The sequence below is a fragment of the Cyanistes caeruleus genome, chromosome 5 (genome assembly GCF_971803275.1).
Source record: "Cyanistes caeruleus chromosome 5, bCyaCae1.hap1.1, whole genome shotgun sequence".
Taxonomy (NCBI): Eukaryota; Metazoa; Chordata; class Aves; order Passeriformes; family Paridae; genus Cyanistes; species Cyanistes caeruleus.
In genome coordinates, this window is record NC_141705.1 from 18866711 (window position 1) to 18886217 (window position 19507).

At 39.5% G+C, this 19507-nt stretch overlaps 1 protein-coding gene and 1 long non-coding RNA gene across 8 annotated transcripts in view; one reads left to right on the forward strand and one right to left on the reverse strand.

Annotated features, from left to right (window-relative positions):
- The first annotated feature begins 540 nt into the window (after positions 1 to 540).
- The window catches only part of STIM2 (stromal interaction molecule 2), a 73291-nt gene continuing 54324 nt past the window's right edge, over positions 541 to 19507 (forward strand). The window contains exons 1-2 of one of the 7 annotated variants that reach the window (XM_086890407.1): positions 541 to 896; positions 2678 to 2825. In XM_086890407.1, the coding sequence (XP_086746533.1) occupies positions 2783 to 2825 (43 nt within the window). In that variant the 5' untranslated portion in view covers positions 541 to 896; positions 2678 to 2782. The other 6 variants (XM_086890402.1, XM_086890403.1, XM_086890406.1 and 3 more) reach the window with 6 other exon arrangements.
- On the reverse strand, positions 3071 to 11131 carry LOC147652960 (uncharacterized). The gene is made up of 3 exons (XR_015287235.1): positions 7253 to 11131; positions 4375 to 4498; positions 3071 to 4253 (listed from the first exon to the last, which is right to left on the reverse strand). It is a non-coding gene; the product is annotated as an uncharacterized LOC147652960 (long non-coding RNA).

The following is a 19507-nucleotide window of genomic DNA, read 5'->3' on the forward strand; positions in this document are numbered from 1 at the left end:
CTTTGCTTCAAACAAAAAAAACTGTATCATGTTGCTAAGAGACAAGTTGGAATCTGATAGTCAATGGCAAAATATTATGTTTTATTCACATAATATGTTTTAGTAGGTATCTGATTGTTCATTTTATTCAAGAATTATGTTCTCTGAATGTTACATGCTGTGGGTTTTTTTCTGAAAAGCTCTATTTAGGATAGTTATACCCTAGTAAGTCTAATTATAAATAGTAAATCAGCAGAAAATATGTTATGAAAAGCAATAATATTTCATTTTCTATGTGTTCATATAATGTGTTCATTATTCCTTATCTAAATTTTTTTGATAATAAGTCTAGTGTCACAACATTTTCCCTTTTCTCCCTTTTTTTCCAAGTGCATCTGGGTTACAAAAACAAGCATTTCTTTGAAGCCCAATCATGGTTCATTAATGTTAACCTCAAATTCTAGCTGTGGAAAACTGGCATAGTTACAGCTTGTGAAAGAAGTTCCAGTTGCTAGCAACACTCACATTACTGGTGAAGTTCTCTCCATCATTTCTGACCTTAGGACATAATCAGATGTTTCATTTTAGTTTGTAATACATTCTAACCCTACCCAGTTTCCTGGGAAAGGGGTGTTAGGAGTATTAATGGGCCTCATTTCCACAGAGGCAGGAGAGCCCATTTGCCACCTCTGCCTTGCACAATGCGCTTCCACTCTGAGGAAAGCAATCTTTGAAAGAAAGGGAAAAGGTGTGGGAAAAGGGTGTGTGGAAAAAGATGTTCAAACGCTGTGGACTGTGACCTCTGCAACACAGAAAGCCATCATCTGCTATTTGTATGTTTAACAAACACTTTCTTCTGCTGACTTTATATTGCATCTTTATTCAACATTTTTTTTTTTTTAATTTTGAAAGCTTGGGTAAGTTTTTTTAATCATACAAAAGATAAAAAGTCTTTTTCATGTGTTTATATAAATTTTGAAATTCAGTCTTGTATCACTAGATTTTTCTGTTCCAGAGCTTTATCTTCTTCTCTCCTCTCTTTTTGCAATCTTCAGCAAATATCCTTACATAGTTTTGTCTAATCTGGGCTTCCTGTCTATGGGAATTACACTTTACAGTTTACAGAAAATAGGAACCTTTCTGATTAGGGTTGTTCTCTTTCCCTGACAAATGTTTCTATTCTGTTACAAAGAAATCCTGGAAAAAAAATAAATTTGGTATCAGTCCATTCCTGTATTAGGTGGTAATAGCGATAAGGGCGTAAGTATTACAGTGAAGAGTTGCTTTATGGCAAGTATTATTTATTTAGGCAGCTAATCAATATTCAGTCTTGAAAACACAATTAAAAGGTGGAAGTGGTAGGTGTTTGGATTTGCAACAATCTAGGTTAAAAAATACTTAAATAGAGGTTTGCAATCTTAGAAAGCCAAATATATCAGACCTTGTGTCAGTGCAGTCCTCCAGAAATAGCAGGAAGTAATGCCCAGGGTGATCTCTTGAGCATCCTAGGTGACCATTCTGAATGCAGACACTGGAGAGCTCTGTACAAAAGGGGGTGCTACACTGCCTGCCAGGATTTCAGTTAGAAGGGAGTAGTGAGAGAGAAGCAGGGAAGTCGTAGACACCATAGGAAGTGAGATTTCCTCAGGCTGGATGATAACCTATGTGTTTCCAACTCAAAGTTGGAAAAAACCTGCCTAAGACCTTGGCCATCTTGGCTTTGAAAGAAATCACTCACACGGGAGTATTAGGCTCTAACTTGCAAGTAAGTAATGGAAAACATTGCCAGATAACTCACCCCTACTACTAGACTTTGGGTGAGGAAAGGGCCAAGATGATAGATTGTACAAATAAACTTTGTTTTGTATACACAAGATCTTTACATAGGATTCCAGAACATGAGACTGGGACAAAGTGAAATACTGTTTCCAGAGAAAAGACAGAGAATGTTAAGGTTAGGATTAGACTTAGGTTAACCTAGCAGTCTGGGCAAAGGAAAAGCCAAGTATCATCTTACATGGTATCTACAATACTAATTCATAATGTTAGTGGCTTGACACTTTTTTCTAGTTTGTCCGATTTTTCCTGGTCTTCAAAATTATGAAATTCTGCCCCTGAGGTTTGTAATTTTTTTTCTTTCTTTGTTTTTTCTTTTTCCTTTTTTTTTAAGTAAACTGTGGAGAGGTTTTTTTTAATATAAAGAGCAAGAGTCTCTCTGACATGTAAGATCCATCTTGGCCCATTCAGATGAGATTTTTTTTGTTTGTTTTCATTGAATAATGAATTTTGTATTTGTATATTATTATATGTATTTGTATTTTCCTAGTTTAAAAGCTTGAACTGTAATTCTCCCAGTTGCTCTGTGTTTTCAAGGCTACTATTCTTGCTAGGCAGTTCTGAACATTATTATAAAATCTTGGTTCAGTCTGTTTTATTTTATGAAGGAAAGTATCACCTTCTTTTTCAGCAGCATAAATACCTACGGTGTAAAATGTAGAAGAAATAGCTCTTCATAGATAGAGATCTTTTGTTTACAGGTTCCAAACAGTTTAATAAAAAATATTCTGAGTTGAACTGGCTTTTTTAGTCTTCTTTTTGTAGAATTTGCTGTAGGTCTTTCAGAAAACTGGGCACAACCCAGTTGTGAAATGAGTATGTTCTTGATGCAAGTGTAAGCCGTCTTTTCAATTTTCTCTAGGTGGAAGTTTTGCTCCTTCTTAGGAAACACCATGGTGATATTTTTAAATGACAAGGGCAGAATAAATTACTCTCTCCTGACTTCAATCCAGACATTTAAACAGAGATGGTTACTGATACTACTCAGGAAATTGTTCCAATGCAAACAGGTCAGTACTGTGCACTCTGCTTTTGGTGGGACCAGGCCATTCAAAGGCAGGGCTATTATGGAACAGAAATGTTCTTTCAAGACTCAATGCTTTATTATGATTTCAGTGAGGATTAATTATAGGCCTTTAAGCTTTTTATTTCCTCCATAATGTAATATATTTTAAATTTTCACTAGTCCACTTAATTTCACTGTGAGTTTTCAGGCTGTGAGATCAGTTAGATCTAAAAAGGGAACTTGATAGCATTTAAGAAGTACACCACTCATTTATTTTCAGCTTAATACTCTCAGGAAAAGACAACTGCCCTGCCTTAAGGAACAGCACCCACTGCCATAGTTTGTGGCTTACTGCAATCTCTCTCCAGCAGCTATAGGTGTCAGATCTGCCTCAAGCCTTAATAGTTCAGAAGCCATTAGCAACATACAAGGTGACCTGTAAGGTCCTTGCCAACCCAACCCATTCTGTGATTCTATGAACCCAGTTTTTGGATCATGTAGGTAACTGTTTCTTGAGCTTGTCTCTTTTTACAGATTACAGAGGTACCAAGATTGTCTAGACGAGACTTGCTCTTCAGGGATACTGAAACTTTCAGTATTGAATTATCACAGACACTAATTCCAAGGGAAGGAGAACACTGCTGGTGTTAGATAATTTCACTGGGAGCATATCTTAGGAACCAAATACTCTTCTGAGTCTCTCTTTAGTCATTTTAGTTCTGAAGATATTCTCTGAAATTACTGCAGCACAAACATGAAAGCAGATTCTAAAACATTAGGAAAAGTTTACCCATTGCTATGGGATGTGCATTCCAGCTCCTTCATGCAGTGTGCAGTTTCCTTCATGGTTATGTTCTAGCTGTATCAGTAAGGCCTAAAAGGTATTTTGATTCGTATGTCCCAAGAACATGAAATAAAGAAAGGCATCAGAGGCACTTTTAGTTGGTCATTTCCTAATGGATGAGACAGAAGATACATTCATTTTCCTTAAAGTTGATTTGCCTCTCCTCTCCATGTTTGAAAAGCTTCAGATCTTAGATGCTTATTTTAGTAAGAAATTAACAACCTGAAGTTCCCATTACTCTCTATTGATTCTAAGGGGTTGAGAGTTGACTGTCTCTGATTTAGACTGTTAGTTGAGCCCTTCCCTGCATTTCCTATTAACTATGAACAGTATAGAAAGAACTGCTCCAACTCATTAAGTAGAAGATAAAAGGTATGACCTGTCCTATACAAGTCATATCAGAAAGCTGAAAAACTTCACTGAATACACAACCTTTTTGTCCCACCCTAACCAAAATGGTCACAATTTCATAATGGGCAGATAAAGGAATAAAAAAAGTCCAGATCCAAGGAAGATCATGAAAGCTTGTTCAACTCGAATGCTCAAGGAAGCTTAGCGCGTTGCACACAATCTTGCGAGTACCACAGCCTGCAAAGCAAGTAGAAACAAATTATAAATTATGTGTCTCCTTCTGAAAATGTAAGTAATGCATGAAATTTTTCTCTTTTTTTAATTTTTTTTTTTTTGTGAGAAATAGAGCTGTTTGTACCATGTCATAACATCAAATGCCCAAGGTTGTGTTCTGACAGTAGGAAAATGACCTTGTAACTGAGGATGCAGTCTCCAATGCTTTCTCTCTATTACCCAGCACAACAACCTAAAACATATAAAAACTGAGGCAAAGAAAAAATATTTGTTATTTGATTTTCTCAGCAGTGGTTTCCATATGTCTTTCAGCTTTTTGGGTAATTTGAGACCAGCTTTCTCTGCCTCTGCAGAATGATCTTATTTATTAAAGTCTGTGTCACTCACTGTACCTGGTAGTGCAGTGCCACAGATCTAGAGCTCCAGTTTACAGGATGTGCAACTTGCCTGCAGAAATTCCAGGAAACAGTTTGCTTGCTGTGACCTCAGAGCAGACATTTCAATTTACCACAAACCATTTGACAATAGAATTGTATTTACATGATACACATGTTCACTAAGCTTTTTATTACTCTCTGTTAGTCACAGATCATGAGAATATAATCTCCTACTCACTGAAGTTCTGACCTCTGATTGAGTGATTGCTCATTCCACTTTTCAATCAACAGATTCTAAAAGTATCAAGCCTCTGATTGAGTGGTTGCTCATTCCACTTTTCAATCAACAGCTTCTAAAAGTATCAAAACCACACTTCAAGTAAAAGCTTTTGCCACTTTCCTCCTGCTGCTTCAGAAGGTCATAAATAGTCTTTGTTTTTATCCCAAATATTGTTTTAAAGGGACAAATTATTTGCATTGTAAATAATTAATCTGACAGCATTTTTCTGACCATGCTCATTCAGGTGAAGAACAGCTCAATATATTACAAACTAAGACTTTATTTAGATTAAAAAAATATATATTCTGAAAGCTACTACTCACATTATTTCTAATGGAACAGTTACTTTATAGACACTGAGAAAATTTAATCTGATCCCCAGAATGCCTCTACCAGCCTGAATAAGCAAACTCCATCCTGACAGTTCATGTTACATGTGAGTAGGAATTATTTTCTCTGAGCACAAACATACCCAAACATGTTCCAGGAGGCACTCTTCAATACTTGCTACCTTCACAAGAATGTGCTAAAAGACTCTGTCCAAATAATACTCTTTTTAAATAGTGATTTTTATTCTATTTTTTTTTCACATAGTTGATCAATATGCTTGTTCTAAGATAAAAAGTAGTCATGTGCAGTAATGACTCTCATCACCTTCTGATTGTGCTTTTCCTTGTTTCCTGTCTAGCAGGAAAGGAAGGAGTAAGAAAACACAAAACACTGTCTCTGCTTAGGTAAAGGCAGATTTAAGATTTGTTGAGATTCAGGGAAAGTGAAAGAAATACTATGTACATACTGGGATTTTTTTTTTTTCCATTTGGTGGTAAAATGCTCTGTTCTCCATTCCCTCTAGGATAGCCTTTTTTGGTGAGTCATGTCTATAGCTCTCACTTCTGTGTTGAAATTAGTTATATTTTCACATTGCTTGAAAAATGAAAAAGCCAGCAATTTATTCTTAATGTATAGATTTGTTGTGTTAATATTGCTGCTCATTAAACATCAGGAATGTTTACACTGATCATTTAAAGACAGTTTGAACTACAAATGAATGCATTATGATTTTACTATGAATGCAGAATTACCACAAAGTCTTCTTAAAATTTAGTAGTTTTTTACATATTTCTGATCACCTAAATCTGTAATGTAATTCATTTCCACAACTATTTTTGTGCTGCTCCAAATGGTCTTTAGCTGTCAAAATATATAACAACCTATCACTTCGTTGTAGTCTGACAAGCCAAAATATTCAAGATAGCAAGATCCCTCCCTGCTCCTGCAGTACCAGTAAGATTGTGTCCTGACAAGCTGTTTGGCTTCTACTACAGATTCCAGAAATCAAAGTGCTGCCTGGAATATTTTATTCAGTCATTCTGCCATTGTTTTCCTTAAGGCTCCCTATCTCCGGATGTGCCTCCAGATCTTGTGTAAACAGATTGAGTCTTTGTTTATTTTTGAAATAAACAGAATCCAACCAGAGTCTGCCTAGCCAACATCTTCTAACTGGAATGGCATCTTTGTTCCCATAAAGAACTCAACAATTTGAAAAAGGATAAGCAAAGATTCTATGCAAATACAAGACTCAGCTGCAGTGAACACTTGCTGAACACACTTGTGTGTTCCAAGACTTTAGATTTGTCTTTATTCCATAAGTAAAGAAAATAAGTGAAGAAAAAAATCTTCTGGAATGCCTGTGACAATGCTGATTGAAAAAAACCAATTTCATATAAGGAAACTTAATAAAAAAGTTCTTTGCAGTTCTGCAGCTCTTGTTTTGCCCTTAATGGCAGCTTCTTCTTTCTTACCGAAAGAGATTTAGTCATTTTTGCCACATTTTAGCCTATTACAAGGTAATTTGCTCTTTTGAGGGATATCTAGACTCATGGTCACTGATAAGATCCTAAGGGCTACTACTCCCATCAGGTAAGGAACATGTTTCACTGACTTCCATTCTCTACGTTCCAATTTTCTTACTGGACTGAGATAACATCTATGACCCATAGTTTCTTAGTCCACTAACAGCTGGAAATGCAGGAACACTTAAAATACTTACTATACTTTCCTCTTGAACTAACTTCCCTCCCCAAAACATAAACTTCAGTAATCCAGGAACAACTGAGAAGGGGTTCCTAAACTGATCCTCTCATCTTGGCAAATGTAAGTCTTATAAAATTCCACCTTCATCTGATATTTTATCAACACATGAAATCTGAGAACTAGAAAGTTTTGTAATTTGGGTGCAGATATTAATAACATCTCTAATCAAGAGAAGATATTTGAATTTTAATCTCAAGCCTGTTCAAAAATGAATATTTCTTTTCAAAGCAAATGTTTCCTGGACAACTTACCAATAATCTGGTGGTCATTGCTTATCTGAATTTGAATTTATTGCCAGTTTGTACTTGCATTATTTTTTAATAAAAAAATAAATTATTGTATTCATTTCTAAGTCTTCTTTCCTGTAAGGTGAACTTGTAACATTTTTTTCTAAGTTCATGCTTTGTTGCTGTTTCCCCCACCAGGTTTCTTTCTCATATGTTATTATTAGTCTGGCTCATTTTTCCTAATCAGTCTTCTCATCTACCCAGAGCATTCATAACTTGTAGTTTGGAGAGACTGCAAATGACACCAAAGAGCAGAAAAAATTATTGTTTTTCCTTTATTCTGTTGTTCAAGCCTGCTTCATGGTTATTGTAGGGCTGGTTGAATGTACATATTGGAAAGAACTGTTGGCATTTAACAACTCTGAAGATTATTTCCTCTCCCTTTTTCTGTTCAGATAAATCAATTTGGTGATTAAGGCTAGGTGAATGATAAAATTGCTAACAGGAAAGGCAACTCAAAGCAGTTAATACTAATAAAAGGGAAAAAAAGCTTTCTGATCTGAAGATCAATGGAAGTATGCAGGACAGGACTCAAAAGCCTCTCAGGTTATCCATACAGCAAAGAACACTCAGAAAATTCAACCAAGACTGTAGGAGTCCATTAATAGTCATCAGGATTTGTGACAAAAAGTTAAATAAATGGCTGAACTCTTAAGGCTTCAAGGCCAGCTTGCTCCCTGCAAAAAGATAAACGAAGGCACTTGTGGGAAGTGCTGTTGCAACATTTGATCAACAATGTAGCATGTGCCAGTGCCAGACCTTCTTCGGGGTGTGTGGCTGTACTTAGAGCAGACCTCCGGACAGAACAACTTTTGTTCAGGCTCTCAGGATGTCCCCAGGTGCTCCCGTGAAGCCCGTGCAGCCACGGGGCACCGAGGCAGTGGTGACCAGGCTGCCCATCTCCACCGCGGTGCCGGGTCCAGCATCCATGGCAGTCACACAGGAGAGAAGCGACACCAGCTCTGAGGTTCTCCTCATGTCTCCTTGGTTCCTCTTGGCTGGCAGCAATGTAATTTTGGATACTCCTCTTTGTAGCCTTTAGCAGCTGATAGCGCTCAGTGTCCCCATCCTATCTCACCTCTGTGAGTCATCAGGATTTCTTCACTGCTCTTTTTCTCCAGAAATGGGTGTCTTGCAAAACTGCACTCAGATGCGCTGGGTTGGGTAATTTGGATGCCAATAGCATAGTCAAAGCTGACAACTCTTTTGCTGCTGTGTGCTTCATCCAGCGACCCCATGCCTAGACATTACCATTCATTCTCCATTCACAGCAAATTCCAGCCTTTCTATTACAACTGTCTACATCCAGAGGTAGAGAAAACATTCTAAATAGCAAGCACACCCAAAACCCACACTTCTCTGCTAATGAATGGGACAGGTCACTAGTGATGAAGAACTGTGAAAAGGCTGAGATTCTCAAATCTCTCTTTCCCTTGTTCTTTGCTAAGGTCAGCTCTTAGGGTTCACAGAGCTCTGTGCCTAGTTTGGCAAGGTTTGGAGGAGGAGACTTTAGCAAATTTGGCAAATTATGTTTGTCAGTCCTTAGGGCTGAACAGGAGCTGCTTGTAAAGGTGCTGAGGACAGTGAGTAACTTCACTGTACTATCACCTTCTAAAGGCTGTGTCAATTAGATGGGATTTCCCGTTACTGGGAAAAAAACAAATGTCACATCCATCATCAAAGCAAGGTTCAGGAAACAGCAGAGTAGTCATCCTTACCAAGTATCTCTCTCAGAGGAGATAATGAAGGAAATGTTCCTGGAAGCCGTTTCTGGGATGGCAAAGGACGAGTCAATTCAGAAAAACCAGCACAGTTCCACCAACACAATTGCCTTTGGTCATGAGAAAATTTGGTCTATGACTGAAGTGATAAGAGCAGCACATACTGATTTTAGCAAGGTCTTTTGGTGTGACATCCACAGCATTTTGGACTACTTTGTAGTCCAGCAGGGACTGGGTAAGTAGATGAGGTGGATGGCAGTCTGAACCACTCTACTTAAAAAGGAGTGGTGACCAGTCTGAAATGAAACTGGCATCTGGTTATGAGTGATGTTCCTCGGGGCTGAGTAGGGGAGTTAGACTAGAGGAACTCTAGAGGTCATACATTTTCCTCTGATTTTGTGATGAAATCTTGCAGGGCACTCCTTAGAATTTGGCTCCTCGTATTGAAACCACAATTTATTTAGGTTTCTGTGGATTAATGGGTTAGACTGCAGCCTTTCCTTGATTCTGAGCTCATGCAGCTGATTCTGCATGATATGAAGTGGCACGGCACCATGAGGCATTTCCAGCTAAGCTTCTCACTTCAAGATCTTCTGCTACGGTGTCCTGATCAGCAGTGACATCCTCCCAACTCCAGAACACAGGCATTGCTTGAAAACCATCCATTCTCCACGCTTCATGATCTGGGCACTTGTAATTAAAAGCAGGAGGTGAAAATGAACCAATATTGAAAGAGAACTTCTAGTAAGCATCATTTATTATTTTAGGCCCACATCCTTTTCTTGGAGTGTCCCCATCTCACAGCTGTTCTGATGCAGAATAGGCTTTTCTTTACAGTACTTGTGCAGTCTTTTGACTTCACTAACTCCCAGTTAAAACAGTTCACACTTGTGCAGGGTGTACCTCTTTCGTGTAACCTTTATACATTCCTCTCTCTTTGTAGTACAACATTAACTAATTAATTAAATTAACAGCTGGTTTCTTTATTTCCATCTGGAAAATTTACTCTGCTCCAGCTCCCCTCCCTAAAGTTAAACAACACTGAACAAACTTTCTTAAGATACAGGCTTTTCATTGTTCTCTTTGCACAAGATCTGGTCAGATACTGTTGGTCTTTAAAAGCTGTTGTATTCGGCAGCAGAAATGCACAGACTTCACAATTCAATCAGAGTTCATTAGGTTTAGACACATTTTCCAAATCTTTATATGATTACTTTAAAGTTTTTACATTTTTTTTTCCCATAAAAATATGTTTCACCTGGGATGGAGTTTGCATGCCAACTATGTCACTAGAGTTGTTTCTTGCTGCATTTAATAGTACTGTAATGATTTCACAGTTAGCTTTTTGGATTTTGCTGACCCGCAGAAGCAGCTTGTACAATCTATTTTGTGCTCCTATCTCCTGTCGGGTCTACACAGCAGGCAAAGGCTCTTTCAACCCCTCTTCTGTTATTTCTCAGATAATTGCACTAGTTAATAGGAAATGTAATGTTTATATAGCCTTTAGCATCTGGGCTGTATTATTTTCTCATACATTGTGTATCTAAGATACTAGATTGAATTTGGTCTTTAAAGGCTGTGTTATTCTCATTAAATGGCTCGAAACAGAATGCTGTAAAGTAACACAGGTTTGGACAGGACAAAGTACAGACTTTGTAGCCATTCAGTGGCTAGATGGAAACATAAGCAAAAGTGATTTTTTTTTTCTTTTGTGAATATTTTAAGGATTTTAAAATATTTGAAAGATTTAAAATATTTTTAAGTTTTTAAGCACATAGAAATCGCGGTTGAATCTTTCTGTAGTTTTCCCAGCTTCAGTTGTGTGGAATCACATTTGAAACTCTTCTCGTTTTGCGGATGTTTTGGGAGTGCTGTAGTACACACCGAACCTGAACTCCAGAAAGCTCTCTTCGGGTGTCTGCAGTGGTGCAGCGAGTTTAACTGAGTCCCAGGTCTCGTGTTGCCCTGTATCTAAAGTGTCTTATTTTCACGTTGTGCCTTTCCTGAATCCGGCCCAGCCGGTCTGGACCTGAGGGGTTCCGGGACACGCTTGGCCGGGGGATCCGGCGCTGCGCAGGTCCCGGAGCGGGCCCCCGACGGCTGCTCCCCGCGCCCGGACAGAAACGCCCGGCGGTGCAGGCGGCCCGGGCGCGGTCCCGGCACCTGCGGCTGCCGCCGGTCCGGTCCGGTCCGGTCCGGCCTGGCCCGTGCGCTCCCGGCCTGGCCCGTCCGCGCCGAGCCGCGCTGCCCGGGGAGCGGGGCCGCCCGCCGCCCCGCCCCGGTGACGTCACCGCGCGGTGACGTGTCGCCCGGCGGCGCGGGGGCCGCCGGAAGCGGCGGGAGGCGGCGCGGAGCGGAGCGGGGTTGGTGCCGCCGGAGCGGCAGCGGCGCAGCGCGGAGCTCCAGCCCCTGCGTTCCTTCTTTCCGTCCTTGCGTTCCTGCCTTCGCTCCGCGGCAGCGGCGGTACCGATGAGCGGGCTCCGAGCGTCCGGCGTGCGGCCGGTGCCCACCTGCCTGCTCCTGCTGGGGCTGCTCCTGCCCGCCTCCGCCGCGGGCGCGGGGTGCGAGCTGGAGGCTGCGGACGGCGGCGGCGGCGGCGGCCGGCGGGGAGGACGGGGAGGCGCGGCCGCCTCTGCGGCGGAGCCGGTGACAGGTAACGGCCCCCGCGCGTCCCGGCGGCGGGCGGGCTGTCGGTGGAGGGGTGGGACGCCGTTCTCCCGGCTTCCGCGGCGCTCCCCGGCGCCTCCGAGCCGCCTCCCGCCGCCGCGGGGCCGGGCGCGGTGCGGCTCTGCAGAGGGCGCCGGGCCGGTCTGCAGGGGGTCCGGCTGCGGCGGCGGCACTGCGGTACTGCCCGGCGCGGCCCTTCCCGGGAAGGAGCCCGCCGCAGGATGTGTGCAGGATCCTGTTGAATAGCGATATTGTTGAGATCCGGAGCCGCCCGTGAGGGTGTCCGGAGCGCCGCCGGCCGCGGCCGAGAAGCGCGGGGCGGCCTCCGGAGGGGACGGCGGGGGAGCCGCCACAGCCGACTCGCCGGTCCCGCTGTATCCAGCACTGCTCCTGCCGAGGCAGAGGTGTCCATCCCTGCCCCCAGGGGGGTTTAGTTCTCTAGGAAAGTGGAAGGCATTCCAGCCTTCACTTAATTCTTTAAAGAAAAGTCACATTACCGTACTTAGGGCAAGTGGGAATGCCTGCAATTAAAACCAGCGGTTGTACTGAAACTAAAGTAATCCAATTTCAGCAGGCTTTGATGGCTCCGAATTGCTTATACACATTCTGAATCTATCTTGTAATGAACAGGAAGAGGCTTTACTGCCTTTAGACGGTTCACTTAAGAAAATGGGGTTTGTACGTTAGGAAATTCTCAGAAACATTTAAAAGTTTGTCCTGTCTCATAAGGTGCTTTTCAGAAAGCTCTGTAATTGGAAGAAAGAACATGGAAGGTGGACGAAACAACAAAAACCCATATCCCTTCAGAATCAAAGTAGTGTGCATTTCTCAGAGAAAAACTTCCGATGTTGTTTGGAATGGTATTGATAGCCTGAGCTGAAAGTGCTGAACTTCAGCTGATGACACACACCTGGGTTTCTTCTCAGCCCAACACCTTAAAGACATGAATTTTAATTATAGTTAATGAAACTTCAGCAGTAGCAATGAAGTAACTCCAAGGCAGAGGTGCAAGGCTACGTGATCTCGCGGTGCTGTTTGAGGATGTGGCATTTCTGAAATCTGAATTGTCCAATCTGTTGGCTTGCTGTATAAACTAAGGAAGTTGGAACATCCGCAGTGAAGCAGCAGTTGTATCTCCCAAGGGTGTTGTGGAAGTGCCGTGTCGGAACAGCTCTCTCTCTTTTTGTTTTCTGATTGTGATTGATCTGGTTGTAGCTGGTATTAAGCAGTTCTTACTGTGAATAGTACTGACGCTGTCTACAATTTGTGCTTAATCAATTTTGATGTGTCAGTCTGTATGGAAAAAACCCAATTTTTTTAATGTTTTATGAACTGTAAATGTACCGAGATGCCTATCGGTTGTGTTCTCTCCCACTTAGTAGTGACTCTGGTGAAGAAGAAATACAATTATTTGAGAAATCAAATGTGTTAAAAGTGGATTTATTGTATTACATGACTGTGTGGTCTGGAAAATACATATGCTTAAAAACAGTTACATCTATAGTAAGATGTAATTTACATCTTACAAACAGTTTTAAATTTTAAGAGGTTTCAGGATAGTTCTGTGTTCATCCACTTAATAAATGCTTTTTTCAATTTGTCATGGAGGCTGTTTGCCTATCTAACTAACTAATTCCCAAATAGTTCTAAGTTACTTTTTACAAAGGTGGAAGAATTCTTGGAGGTTTGGAAAAAAACAGATTACTTTTTCAGAGGGTAATTTTAGCCATATTATCTATCATTTTCCTAAAAGGTAAAAGTTGCAAATTCGCTGTTGAGTTAGGAGAGAATGCCAACACTTGTCTGGAGAGCAACAGAATAAACTTTTAATTCAGTAGTTTTGACTGGTTTGAGAAGTACAATGCAAAAGATAATGAGCTGCTAAATATAAAATGCTGTGCTAGGAAGAGGTTATGGGATGTTCAGATAAAGATGTTTGGGAAACAGAGCTGTAGAAAATAATTCAGGACTTGTAGTCACAAATCGGTCCAAATGAGCAACAAACATACAGCTGGCAAAAGTAGATGCCATCCTTGGGTATGTTGATCAAGTTTAAATTAGAGAAGGCTTTTTTTCTTTCTGATTGCACATTTGTGTCTAGTTTTGAGTATTAAATCCAAAAAGTACAGAGGAATGTATCAGTGTGGCTTGAGAGGTTCAGAACCTATGAGTTTTTCTTTTCATGAAAGTATTGCATTATTTTGATGTGGTGGAAAAGGCTGTGGGATGGGTATGTAAGAAATGGTTAACGGAAGCAGTGTGAGTTTTTAATTTTTTTTTTTTTTACTGTGGTTGAGATGTAGGTTAAGAGGAAGTAAATTTTAGTGGGTGTGATGTAGATTAAATATAGGTTGGAAAGTTTTTACCTATAACAGTCAAATTACGTAGATTGTTAAACGGGTTCCCAGTATTAGAGGTATTTTTTGGCTTAGAGAAGGAGTTGGCAAAGATAATCTAGATGCTTTACAGAAAAGGGATGTGTGATGAGTTTTAGGACTAGGGAAGAGCCTATTATTCTATTTTTGCTGTATTTCATCAGGTATTAATGTATTTACTTAATTGAATATATAGATTATCATTAGCGTTGCCTTGTCTTATGTGTATGTGCCTGTTCAACAGTATTTTTAAATGACAACTGAATATGTAGCATGTGACACTGTGCTTGAAGGTATTTAGTCATGATTATGAAAATTGGACCAACAGAACTGTCCCCCTTGGAGGGAACATGATGAGGATGTTTGCTATTCACTCCGGCTCTGCTTGTTCACTACTTAATTTGGTAGAAGGTTTTAAGGAACCTTCTGTTCTAAGCTTGAAGATAACACTGGGTTTTCACATTTTCATGTTCACCCAATTTTAAGTTGCTTTGTAATTCTGGAAAATTCTGGATTCTTTTCATGTTTAAATTTAATCCTTGATTATGGATTAACTTGTCTACCTTTGGGTGTGGCAGAGAACCTGCACCTGTATTTGGCTAATAATTTTCTCTCAAATTATGTCTTAGAATATTTGAGATCAGTTTTAACTACAGCACTGCATTGTATTTACTGAACAAACAATAGGCAACATAATATAACCTTTTTTTAAAGTAATTCAACGATTTTTCTTTTAATTATGGTTCTATTCTGGAACTTAGCCATCATCTTAACACTGAGCTCTTCAAATTGATCAGACTTTGACATTTGAGAAGCGAAGGTTTTGGAAAATGTGTTTTTAGCTGTAACTCTGCAGTTGGCTTGAGCTGTTCTAATGTGGGTGGCTGGGGCTTTTTGCTCTGGAGTTGACCCCAGCTGGCCATGCACACAATGTTGTTACCACAAGAGAGCTGGTAGCAGTAGGCATGCTTATCCCACTACTGGAAACACGCAAGGAGGGAAGGAGTTTCACGCTCCCTTTCTGCTTTGCACAGCCTGACTTGCCCTGATGTTGTGATGAGCACTGTGTGTTGCTTTGGCTTGCAGGAATGTGTCAAGAACCACAGGCAACAGGTGAAAGTATGAATTCTTTATCAGACTCATTCCTGACTTGCTTTAAGCCTAGCACCAGTGCAAAGAAGAGGGAGGACCATGGTATCAGGAGAGGGGGGATCAAGGATGGTCTGTTTCCTCTGATGGCACCTAGTGATAGTCTGAACAGAGCTGATTGTGAAACTGCATCAGTGACCTTTTTGGGGCTTGAATAATACATTTGAAATTTGGTGGTTTTGTGTGAGACTTCATGTATGGTGAGCTAATACAAAGAGGATGGTGAATCTGAGCACATAGCGAAATGCTTTTGTGTAACTAGTTTGGCATGCACTGGTCTTGAAAGTTTGTGAGCTATTGGACTTTTGTTACTTTTTTAGTAAGCTGCTAGTAGATTTCTTTAGTGATGGAGACTCAGTTTTATTTTTGCAATTCCATTTCTTCTGTTTGTCTCTAGCAAAGCTCCTTGTAATCTAGTTTTACTATTTCTGGTGGGAGGACAGAAATTTCAAGTCCTGTCTCCTCTAAAGGGTGTTAACTTCAAATTATCATTTACTTTTTGATAGCATCTCAATACTGTTACCTGTCTTTGAAATATAATTAGTTTCTCAGTTTTCTAAGTTTTTAATTTCTTAGCGTGTTTTTTATTTTTAGTGCTGAAGAATGGAAGAAATTCAGGAGAGATCTGTGTTTTGATAGCTCAGTCAGCAGTTGCATTGTCATAACTATGAGATACAGTTAAAAAAAGCTGTGAATGGCTGGATTTATAGACAGGTTTGAAAAAAATATTAAAAAACAATTAACCCGGAAAAATCCTGACCTTTGTGTAGCTGCGTGGCATTGGACTCCCACTCAGAGATAAGACATCAAGAACTTGTAACTTCCCCTGCCCTTAACTGAGTTTTTTTACTTTACAGCCTTCCAGTATTTTGATTGTAACTCTTCTGGTGAAGAAGTGCTTCTGCCAGTGTGTTCTGCACCTTCTGGTGTCCTGTGAGGTTTATCCTTCACTTCTTCTGAGCATTCAGTCTAAGTATTGTTATTGACAGGTTATTTAGCTGGTATTCTTTTCTTGTGTTAGAGTAGTAGTATGTAGCAGACCCTTTCTTAATACCCCCAGTGTCGCTCCGTGGTATATTTGAACTCTGTCATCTCTCCATCAGCAGGTTTTTCTGTTGCCCTTTCAGCTCTAAGCTTTCTGAAGACAGCTCTGCTTTTCTGAGGACCTCCTACCCGATTCTGACAAGCTGGGCCTACGCAACTTGGGCATGACTCATTTTCTTCTACCCAGCTCCAGGGATACTGATCTACCATAACTAGGTTGAGCTGCCATATATCTGTCGAGAGAGGGCTGTACCCAGTGACAGGAGCCTTGAGTTGGTCTTGATATGACTTCCCGTGATGATACTGTTACTATGAAAATCACCCAAAAATACTGGGGATTTTTAGCATTTGTATAAAGTAATCAGTTTGATAGCCTTCTAATTGATTTTTAGATTGTGTTCTCTAACTTGTACATCTTTAAATCTTTTTTTGTTTGGTATGCCTTCTCAATCAGCATTTAGAGATAGGAACGCATAGCCAAGAGCTGTGATGTGGGAAAGCTAAGAAAATTACTGTTGTTCTAGTGCATGGTCAAAGGTTCTTCAGAAGTTCAAAGTGTATTATTTTACATTAAGTGTTGACTAATTTACTGCAGAAATCCTGATGTATGGGAAGACTTCATTGGGATTAGTCTGTTACATCCTGTCTGTGAAACTGGCTTTTTATAAAACAGGAACTTGAGATGTTTATCTTGACCACATAGGGAATGTGTAAAAAATAAATAACCACAATGTTTGTTGTTCTAAAATAAGCATATACACATTTTTAGAAACCAAGGTGAGTTTCAAGTTATTGCATAAGTTAATGTTATTCTGCCTTTGGTTACTACTAAGTATCTCCAGTTACTATGGAAACTGCATATCTGAAAAAGGAGGGGTGAATAAAATTATAATGTGTTGTTAAAATTCAGAATCAGCACAAACAGAATATGATGATTGTCAGAAAATTTGCCCTTGCTTACTTGATTTCTCTGAGTAATTCAAAGTTAACTGAAGAGAGTTTATTTATACCTTTCCTCCCCCTGCCTTTTTCTTCTGGATCTTGTTTATTTTCCTTCAAATCCCAAAAATCCATGGTGTTTTTCGAAAACCTGGTAGAGGTGGGTGTCTTTAAATCTGTATAATGGGATGTACTGTAGAATTTTAACTAAAATTCATCTTAGAAATTGAAGATAATGTGCTTGTCAGTACAATTAAGAATTTGAGCTCACAGCACTCAGAACTGTTGACTCATTTGATTCAACAGAATTCAAATTAAGAGGTAAGAACCATTGACCTTTTCAGTCTCATTCCTATGGTCTCTAGCCAAGATTTTTAAGTATATCACGAGATTTTCTCTCTATACAGATGGTGTTATGCTGCTGCAGGTGAATCTTTCTTCTCCAGTAATTCCTTGATGTTGGTACGGGAAGGGAGCCCATCACTGAGTTACTGCAGCTTGCATTGCAAATCACAAGCAGCACCACAGAAGCTTGTGTAAATTGGAATTGTTGTTGAGGCTGCTTGGATTGTGTGAAGCTTAACTTCTGCAGTAGCTCAGAATTTATAGAAATGCAAGCATAGCTTTGATCCTTTTCCTCTAGGCAACACTTTCTGTTTCCTACCTTTTCTTGTGCATCATGAATCATTTAAAAACTGTCAGCAGCCCAGCCTTCTGGTATGGTCTCCAGCTAAAATTTTAATACCTGATTTTTTTTTTTTTTTTTTTATTTTTTGGGTGTGTGTACTGTGTTTCTGTAGTTAATGTTCATTTGTAAGAAATTCTCATGTGCTCAGCTTCTAGAACTGAGATGAATAGTTTACTAAAAGCAGTAGTTTACCTTAACCTATTTAAAGCTGTGTTTAAAAGCAGATAAACCTTGTGACAGAGTATTAACTTAAGCAAGATTTTGGTGAATAAAAATTTGCTGAAGATGTTTTGGTTTTCTAGGCTCTGTGTACTTTCTCCTTAAAAGGAGAAACTTTTCACACATGCAAGTGTGGTCTGAATGCTCCTTCTAACTGTGGTTTAGAATAAAGGAATTGAATGCAATTATTAAACATGTCTGATAATGTCACAGAGATAAAGGAACAGTTTTTCTTAGTTCCATCTAGTGGCTCTGTGAACTGAATTACTTTAATTCAGAGTTTCCTGCAAGTTAAATATGTTATTTAGTAAGGACATTTTCAAACAATTTTTATTTTATTTTTAGTAGTAAGTAACTCCTTGTGGCTCCCCTGGAGATTTGTCAAGAATAACTCCTGAGTGGTGTGTATGTGTCTGATTTTTTTTTTTTTGTTTATTTAAATATGTATAGCATTTGATGAATGTGTGAATGGCTTAGTAAGTGATTATTTTTTAGATATACTCAGTTTTCATGTAGAGGTATGTTCAGTGAACTTTGCTAGGAAATTCTAAGCTTTGACTAATAACTTTTGTCAATCTGCTGATTTTTTTTTTTTTGTCCCAGCCACAGGCTTTTGCTTGAAATGCATTCTTCCCTTCTGCCCTCACTAGATGCAATAAGTAGGTGGGTCTTCTGTTTTCATGCCTAGATCTAAAACATAAAAAGAATCTTATGTTGTTTCTCTCTAGTAGTCTGGAAATGACAAGCTTGATTAGCTTTTCCTCATTTTGAAGTGTTACACAGTATTTTCCTTTAAGAAGAACAGACAAGAAATAGTACACTGTTAACAAACAAAGACCATATGCAAATCAGGTGTTCTGTGATGGTTTTGAAACAAATATGAAAGGTAGTTATTCTGAGCAGGGAGTCTTCTACCATATTTTAATTCTAGATTGCTATATTTAAAAGGTTGCAAGGTAGCTTCTTGCTGTAACATTGTACATCTGTGTGAAAATACCGCTGACTTCAGTTATTTTCATTGCCTGAAGTATTAAAAATTGTTTGAAGTGAAAACGAAATTGCTTTTTTTTAAGTGCCACATACTTTTTGCTGTTTTGCTAAATATGAAAATTTGATTATATAATACCATAGTTCCAAAGTTCATATTGTTAAGTGTCAGGAAGGGAAAATATATTTATATCCTTTCCTACTGGTAGATTTTAGTTGCAAATGAAATGTATTGAGACAGTTCTTTGTTTCCCAGAGTATACTTTTAATTTTTATTTGAAAAACTTCCAATATTTTTGTGGAACCTGGCTGCCTCAGTCTGTTGTTCATACCTGGTTCGTGTTCCCTGAATATATTTACTGGAACCATCAATGCTGTAGAGGGTATTCTAGTTACTTTGGAAACAGCACAGTGTATGTCAGTCTAAAAT